The 9886-nt window shown below is 29.5% G+C and overlaps 1 protein-coding gene across 1 annotated transcript; it reads left to right on the forward strand.

Annotated features, from left to right (window-relative positions):
* Positions 1 to 2087: 2087 nt before the first annotated feature.
* Positions 2088 to 8120, forward strand: LOC113554905 (protein disulfide-isomerase 2-like; the record flags this gene model as incomplete). The annotated part of the gene is made up of 3 exons (XM_026959000.1): positions 2088 to 2138; positions 4089 to 4275; positions 7762 to 8120. Coding segments are annotated over exons 1-3 (597 nt in total), but the record flags the coding sequence as incomplete, so codon positions are not given.
* Positions 8121 to 9886: the final 1766 nt, after the last annotated feature.

The following is a 9886-nucleotide window of genomic DNA, read 5'->3' on the forward strand; positions in this document are numbered from 1 at the left end:
AAGATGTTATATCAATATATGTAATATCGGTAGTGACAAAATAGTGTATCAGCTGGATAATGCGCAATGGTCTCATTAACACATTAGTAATGGTAAGGAAAGACATTTCTAAACATGACATTATGACTGCTTTCTCCGAGGCTAAAGATAAAATGTATTAAAACTTAATAACTATTCATGTTTGCAGCATCTTGCAAGTATAATAATGGTTATCCTTCAAAGGTAATTTTTTCTTTGAATACATAAGAATAAGTATCTCTTATTCTCCTCAATAGTATATCAAGATTAATTTGCATGTTGATACGGTTATGTATTTTTTATGGTCACAAAGGACAATCGATTATTTAAGTAGGTACCTACTAAATTAAATTAAACATTTTTTGTCTGATAATACTTATACTCGAGTAGTCGAATCAAATGATTAAATTTATACTACGATATAATGTCAATGTGATATTGAGTACTTAAGTATTATAAATTATAATATTTAAGAAGACGCCATGTGTTCACTCCGTTTTACAATAGTACAACATAGCAAATCTCGCGTGTTTCGCTTAATATTAAAACAAAATAGCCTATTATCAAACTTAAAGATAAAATCATTATCTGTGTCCTCTCGTCAGTTTTTTACGGTTTTTACGGTTTTTAATTTTTATGTTAATTATGAGCATTTTTAAATGTTAATAATTTACATCTTCATAACTCGCTGAAAAATTAAAAAAAAACCCATAAAAATTGTTGAGAGAACACAGATAATGTTATTATCTTTAAGTTTGATAAAAGGGCATTTCATTCTAATATTTAATCTAAACACAGAGAATTTGTTCTATTGCCATGTTTATTTTTAATATAAAAATAACACATGCGGATGTCCTCCTAACATTGATTTTATATATTATACTAATTTTTGATAGTAATACTGTGATAGTATTATTATACACTATCATTGATATTCGTTAATCAAATTACAATGCATCCTAAATTATCATTTACGGTATTATATAGAATCTACATTAATCAGTAAGTAAATCATAATTTATAAAATGCTGTTAAAATCTAGAACAAATATTATATCTTAACTAATGAATCATTTGTTTTGGTAAATATACAATAATTGTTTTTATATTAATTATGAATTATAGGTTCAAATGCATATTCCTCTGTAGTACATGTATAATGTAGGTACATTTCTCATTATTATTTTATGCAGAACATTGCAGGTACATGATTTGTTGTGTGTTTATTAAAGCACATTTAAATTCTATCAAAATACACTTAGTTAAGTTCGTTACTATGTTTACTATGTTTGTGTTTATTGAATTTAGAATATTTAACTACTGGTTTGCACTACCTACTCCCCGAATCTATTTTAATCAACCGCGGAATATTAATATAATATTGTCCTTACAATCGACCCTTTCAATTTACGTTAAAATACATTTATAAGTTATGTAACTTATTATATTAATTTGAATTAGCTTTTATATTTCAAAATATATCGTAATATCGCTATATTATAATGTTTTTTTAGACATTCTTTTAATTTTAATATACTATAATTAAATAATATAACTTATAGATCGATTAACAGTTATTATTTAAAGTTATTAATTCTAAACAGTCAATAAATCAAAACCTATGCTAGTGATTTACAGTTTTTATGTACTCGGAAAATACTGGAACAATGTTTAGCGATATAAAAGACACTACTGAACGTAATTATTACATGTAATTAAATTAGATAATTATTCCAGGTATTCGGTAGATATAGTAAATACTAAACAATATGTTTATGATTAATAGAGTAAAAGATTTTTTTTTTTTTTTTAATTCTAATTTGTTAGATGGTTATCGTCATTATATCGACCTTTAAAATAAAATTAATCATTACCATTTTCATCGATTAAGTAAGAGGGAAACGATCCATGGTATCCAACGTTACAAATATATTTTTTGCGTCAAGAAAACGTCGTTTATGACGTTGTCGTGGGGACAATACTATATTATATTATTGAAATTCTCTTGTTTTGATTATATCGAACCCTGACATCGGGACATTAAAGTCGAATAGTCGTTCAACAAAAGTCATGCCTATCGAGATGGACACTCCCGATGACGAAGACAATGACAATGCGGATGCCGTACAGGTTTGGTCGATAATAAAATATTTTGTGAGACAAGAACTTTATGATACAACACTTATTAAAATTATGTTATTTAATAAAATAATTGTAATTTTTCCAAATATTTAGTATGGTTAGGTTAGGTTAGGTAGATTTGTAAAATTAGTTTTCTGGTTGAATTTTTAAAATATTCCAATTCTAGGTTGTTGATAATGCGAATTAAATAAGTGTGAAAAAACGTGGGAAGTCAATATATAGTCAAAAACATAAAGTTAAGAACGAAATTAAAAATATATAGGTAGGTAGGTGTTATATAGTTATTTGTTTTTCATATTTATATTTTATCTGTAGTTTATCACTTGCTAATTAAAGGGCATAATACCTATAAAACGATTCAAAATAATTATTTCTAAAACATTATAAAGCGATACACTCGTTAATCAATTACTTATTTAGCTCCCTAAAAATTTTTTATCGAAATAATTATAAAACTGTTAAAAATTATTAACGAAATATTGTTTATTACTGTATAAAGTATGTTGTATCTTTTTAAAATTATATTATTATAAACGATTTGAAAAAACAATTTTTACTTTTTAATGACTTTTGCGCTACAGATAATTATTTACTAAATGTTTAAACTATAACCAAAATGTTATAACTCTAAGATGTTAATATTGTTATGTTATATGTTGTAATTATTTTTATAGCGATGCTAATAATATATATGAGTTTTATTAAAATACTTCCGATTATGTATATTTGATCAATTTTAATATCTATACTTAACTATGTTCTTATTGGTAAACCACATAAAAATATAACTTTATGTTTTAAATATCAGAAATTACTATAATTTAATCAAATTCAAAATTAATATTTATTAATTCATTAAATGAAAAAACTAACTAACTAAAACAAATAAACTATAATTAATTAAATATTGATGACTAGCCCTTAAAGGTTAGATGATAAAATACAAAAGTATATATTTTTGTTTTAAAATTAATTAATAATTGATTAATGAAGTATTGTGGTTACGTTCATAGTGATATTTACTATAATATTATCATTAGATTGGTATTTTTATATAATAATCTCATTTAAAAAATTTGACGTATGTATTCAAAACAATGTTTCCATCATAGATATTAGATAGGTGTAGTTTTGAGTTAAAGATAGAGCATTATAATGACCGAACCGATACAACACAATAAATCTTATTAGTAAAATAGCATAGAACATAATTAATTTTAAAACATTATGATAGAATCAGAATCTATAGACACCCCGATGTTCATCATACACACATCTCTCCGGTTTTAATGACGTGCCGTTCTCTCGAGAATGATCGATAATAATCTGGGCGGTTAGGCGAATTATCAGATAGACATTATAATGTTCTTAAACACCGAATAACATACAATAATTTGTATTTGTGAAAGTAAAACACATTCCGGAACTAGATTCTTGTATGATACATATACGTATTCAGATAGATGAATAAAACCTCCGAAATGACTCATCGTCAGTGTGTACAGAATCGCACATAGTAATTTATTAATACATACACGTGTATAAAATATCATTAAAACGAAATGATAAATAATAAAAAAAAAAAAGGTGACGTTGGAATGAGTCATTGCCAATGTTAGTGGCTAGAATTACCATCCAACGATAGTGAATTCCGTCCGCAATAAATCGACTGAATAATTGATTTCAGTAGACTGGACACGGCTGCGGTAAAATCGTTGTCAATATTAAATTCTTTCGAGTGCGCGTATAAAAAATGTATACAAAAAGATGTATTTATTATACGTGTAAAAGCATACATTATAAGTACGCCTGTATTACCTCCCACCAACAAACAATGACTCTCGGTATCATAATATTAGAGTATACTCTCACGTACACCGAAACCCTAACCTAACCATCTATATACGATACTGTGATGGATTTCCGCAGGCTTTAATTTTGGCGGTTTTAGCAGTGGCATCGTGTCCGTCGACGACCGGCAACGACAACGGCAATGGCATCAACACCGGGTGGCAAAACCTGCCGGGAGGAAGACACGTGCGGATGTTGGACGAGACGAATTTCCAAGAGACGATCAAAGAAAATTGCTGCGTGCTGGTGTTTTTTCACGCTAAATGTGAGTAAAATCCACATCGAACGTCCCAAAAATCAGTGTGCTGAGTGTCGTAAGATAAATTTTCCCTTAAATTGTGTTCCGTATCCGCAATGTTTATTAGTTATTTATAACTATATTATGCATAGTGATTACTGATTTATAATCAGTGATTATACTGATCATATCGTGCAATTTAGTATACATGCCTGTGTTACGCTAAATTCGTGATATTTTCGAATTTACGAAATCAGCAATGCCGTCGCCAATTTTCTAATACGTGAAATCGGCATTTTGAAGTGCATAATATAGTGCCGATTGCATTAAACGGATATAATATCATAGATACACCTTAATATTATTATAGGCGCATACGTCCTGTCACGACGTTATAATGTTAGATGATGTATATATTATTATTTATTGTGTATGAGCACCTATAATATTTGCGACGGACGTCCCGTTTTTATCTGGGTTCCCACGCACACGAAAACGTTAATGAATAGAAATCCTCCTCTCGGTACGTCCGTGGTACACCCAACGTGAAATAATAGCTTTTATTCGTATGTTATTACATTAAATTATAATTATCAGGTAGGTGCTCATAAACTATTATAATATCATAATATATACACTCAATATAGTTATTACTTATTATAGTCGACTGTTGTTACGCGTTCGGTGGACACGTCGATTATCGGGGTTATAAGATAAAATCGAAACGATGTCGCAGTAAAATATTAGAAAGCTCGTCGTTTAATACGTTTTTGTTGACGCTACGGTCATAGAAATCTATGCTTCAGAAAATCATACGAGACATAATCGTACGTTTTGTATTGTATTAACACGGCGTTAAAACTTATAATATGTTTTAATTATAGTGTATAGTTTCTTACAAAAATCTATTAATAGGATTAACAATTATTCTATTATATGTGTGTAGTGTGTACTGTAGTTTTATGTCGGTGCAATATGGTTCGTATATAATACGTGTGGTATATTGAAAACATCATAAACAAATGAATAGAACTTAATCTGCCTTGCAACTTATTAAAGTAATGGATTTTTCGAAAATAACATTTGGATATAATAAACAATTTAAAAACTGTACAAAGTTTTTTTTTTTTTTTTAAAGTGAAATAAAAATAATTTCATACCCACCAAAGAAAATAATATATTAAAAATATTGTTAACGTATATTTAAGCTTAGAGATTCAATTCTTCGACAGCATAAAATTAGAACGATTTCACTATGTCCTATCTAAATCTAAAAAAAAAACACATTAGCTGGCTTTACACGAATATCACGTATCTAAATTTTAAATTGCATTTTGAGCAACAAAAATTACATTTATCCATGAAAACGTTTTTAGTTACTATAAAGAAAATAAAGATTGCACACCTACCATTTACCAATCTATCTGAATTTGTTGTGTCATTGTATTAATAATACATCCATGACTGTGGTGCCAGCACTCGAGTTATTGTGGCAAGAATTGTCTAGTTTATCAGAATATTTAGTGCATTCATACATTAAAAAGTGTTCATCAAAGATATTATAAAATATGTGTACCTACCATATATGTGTTACTTTGAAGTAAGTTAAAATGTCATTATACAATTTATTGATGACAACTTCAAATAGATCATTTATAAGAATTAAAATAAAACAGGTTAATACAATTAGTTTTTTTTTTTTTATGACAATAAAATAAAACCATCCAATTATTTATTATATTAGTAAAGTATTTTCACTTGTTCAAAACCATTATACATTATAATAATATATGCGCTGTGATTAAGAAAACATATTTCATACAACTATCCAAGTGCAATTATAAGAAAACGTATACACACAATCGGAATGCAAATAGGCAATGCAATAATATTATCAACATAAATAATTTCCCACGAACAACGGGCCTTGATTGATGTGACTCTCTCTCGTGGCCCGAGAGTTCATGAATAGGTAATATCGAAGTTGTTTTTTCTTTAAATATTTATTGCGTAGTACTGTTTTTCTGATACAGGTATTATTAGAATATGGTTGGCCACATAATAGTAATTAAGAAGAGGTTGTGCGCATGAGGTCAACACTAACACTTTTAGAATGTCTCATCTATCTACACATCGTTACCGTCGAGGTCGGGGATTCGACAGTATTTTTTTATTGTGCACTATATTATAGGCGATTGACTATTATTTCGTTGCACTCGGGTCGGCGACACCGTGTCACACATGTAGGTGAACTACAATAATAATATTACAGACATACTGCGGCAATTCCGTCAAAATATATTAAAACGTCAAATTAATGGAGAAATGGTCGCCGCATTTCCCCAAGTATGCCAAACACCGTGCAATATTTCATATTGTGATTATAGGCGTGTGAAAGGATAGATAAGTTATACATTTAACATAATGTGTTTATTTTACACCGTTGTCACTATAATTTACATCGTCGGTATTGAACAATTTACCGTAAAACTTTGAACGATCAGAAATATATATACACCTAGAATATACCTATATATGAATTTGTATTGTTTTGGGGTATGAAAAAATCAATTTTTTCTATACGTTTTCATCGACATATTTTATGCTCGCTTAAATTTGTTGAAATAATTAATTTTATTGGAATTTTTAGGTTGGTTTACTGTGAAAGAAGAACAATAGTATACTAAGTAATAAAGTGGAAAAGGTTAAGCTAAAAATCAAAATTTTTTGTTACCTAACGAATAAAATATTACGGGCTGGTAGTCGTAGAACGAGTGCTCGTAGTATATGGTACGATAGATTGAAGTAGGTTATATTCTAATCCAAGCCACGAACATGTTGACATACAACATATTGTACGGACGTACAATATGACGTGAACCAAGACATCCTAAACCGTGACCTGGACTGTTTTATTATTATTATTATTATTATTAGCATCGTATGGTAATTATTAAGCAACCAATTATAGGTACAATATAATAATGTTCACAACCAATAAACTAAACAATATAAAATAAATATAGTAAGATTATAACAGAGTTAAATCAGTGAGGATCTTTGTTGTTAAGCTAAGTTAGTCTCTACGAACATTTCGCCGGCCCTCCCTTTTTTAAGTTTTTGATTTTTTTTCGGTAAAACATTAGTGCGCTTAGTACGCCTATTAGTGTGAAATTGTGCAATATCGGTTTAACCGTAAACTAAATAAAAAAATAAAGAGAGGAAGCTGGGGAAATTCCAAAAAAGAAAAATCTGATTTTCCTAGTATAATGAGTTTTGCTCACATTCTGAAAATAGTCACACAAAATCACACTTATGAGTAATGGCAGTTATTTAAAAAAGGAAATGTTCGTTTAAATTCTTTATCTTTCACATACACACTATTAATGGATATAAATATAAGTTGCATACTTTTTTTATATAACGATGTTGGATCCTCTGACTTTTTCCTCTCGCTCTATGCTATCAGTCCATTTCTTTAAAAGGCTATTAGTATAATGCAGTCTTCCGCAGGGTGTGGATACTGCGGGCCGATAAAACCGGTGTTCGCCGACGTTGCGGCCACGCTGCAGGACGGCCATCCCATTGTGGCCGCTGCCGTGGACTGTTCGGATGATGACGAGTTGGCAATGATGTGTAACGTTAACGCGCTGCCCACAATGCTGTTCTACCGGGATGGTGAAACAGCCGACGCGGTGCAGTACCGGGGCGACTGGTCGGCGGCCAGTATGCGGCTGTTTGCGGTCGAAACTTCCGCCGCTGCACACAAGTGCACAAAAGTACGTAAAACCTACGGCGGCGTGGCGCGCAAGAAGCCCAAAAAGCATGGCCGAAAGGGGAAAAAAATTAAAAAATTAAAATTAAGAAAAAAAAAACAAAAATAAACCGGCATTCTAAAACAATAAACGAAAACTGGAAAGCGTTCAAATTAAACACGGTCAACACAGGCGTCACAAAAACGAAAATATTATGTAACATTAATTGTTAAACGATCACTTTGTACTCACATTATTGTTTTAAATGCAAACACGGGCACTTATTGTACGGTGGGGTAAAAATGTACATATCAGAACACGAACACTTACGTGTAGGATATTTAAACATTTATTTGGTATCTAATAGCATAGTACGTATTTATTTACGTGTATATATTAGGTACATACAGACTCATGACAAATTATATTAGGTCCAATTAAAAATATTATAACCACAGTACAATGTTCAAATAAATATTTTTATAAAATAATCAAGTCATGATATCAATAATATTAAATATTTATAATTAAAATGTATATAAAATACATTTTTTAAATTTAAAAATTACGAGTACGTATATTACAATTTAAAGGGTTTTAACTGAAATCGTCTCTCGTTTTTGAATGTAGAACACCAAATAATAAATACTGTTTAAATATCATAAATTTTTAATATAATTTTCATCATAACTCCGCACTAGTTTATATAATTATAAATACTCTATACTGTATATGTGAATTGCTTATACGTATAAAATAGTACTAAGTGTCTGTCATTTTTAATGTTCAACTGTATAAAGTGACCTAGAATCGTAATAAGCGAACAAAGTTTTTTTTTAATAACTGTATACTTATAATGATTATAACCTATAGGGCTATAAGTACATTAAACTTGAAAACAATCACACTCGTCTCCACTCATCTAAACTCCATGAAGTTGGCAGCCCAATGTGAAAATTTTTTCTTCAAATTTTGTCAATAATTTGTTAGTTATTTGTAAGTTAATTTAAGCACAAATTGGAAATTTTTAAGTTCAGCCGTTTTTAATTATTCACAAAAGATTAAATCACGACTAACCTTCACGAAACTTAGTCGTTTCATCGTTTAAAAGTTATATGACAATTTGGCATGGTCAAAGTTAAAAAGCTCGACGAAGCATGGCCAACTTTCTTTTGAGAATAAATAGAGGAGGGGACTACTTACAAATTTTAAATTCGTACTTATAAATACTTACAAATTGTGCATGACAAAAACTTTGAAATGATGAAACGGCAAAGTTTCGCGGAAGTTAGTCGTAATTTAAATTATTGTGGTGGATAATTGAAAACGCTGAACTTACAAATTTCCCATCTGTGCTCAAATGAACTTACAAATAACTTACAGATTATTGACAAAATTTGGAGAATAAATTTTCACATTGAGTGGCCAACTTCACGGAGCCTATTATCTATAAAAATAATATTAAAGATTATTTCATTCTAAGGGATCATGTCCACCTGCGGTGATTATTGTATGTACGTTTGATGGTCAGAGACCAGAGCGGTTAGGGGTTAAAATAAATAATATCCTTGTCTTATGGAATAGAATCTAAATTTAAATTATAATATATTTATTACCTATGACTATATTGTCTTTGACTATATTATTAATTATTATTTGACTACTTTGTGTCAATAATGTTTGAGAATGCTTATAAACACACACCTCAGTTCACTCCTTAAAAATAGTTGACACACATAGTTTTGCGAAATTTTAATTTTGAATAACCTGTAGGTAATTTATTTTTGTATTTAACTTTATCAACCATACGCATGCCAGCTACAATGATTTATCACATTAAAGTGTATACTTGTTGTAATTATTAAGGCTCAACCAATGCTCTA

Source organism: Rhopalosiphum maidis, chromosome 2, assembly GCF_003676215.2.
Source record: "Rhopalosiphum maidis isolate BTI-1 chromosome 2, ASM367621v3, whole genome shotgun sequence".
NCBI lineage: Eukaryota > Metazoa > Arthropoda > Insecta > Hemiptera > Aphididae > Rhopalosiphum > Rhopalosiphum maidis.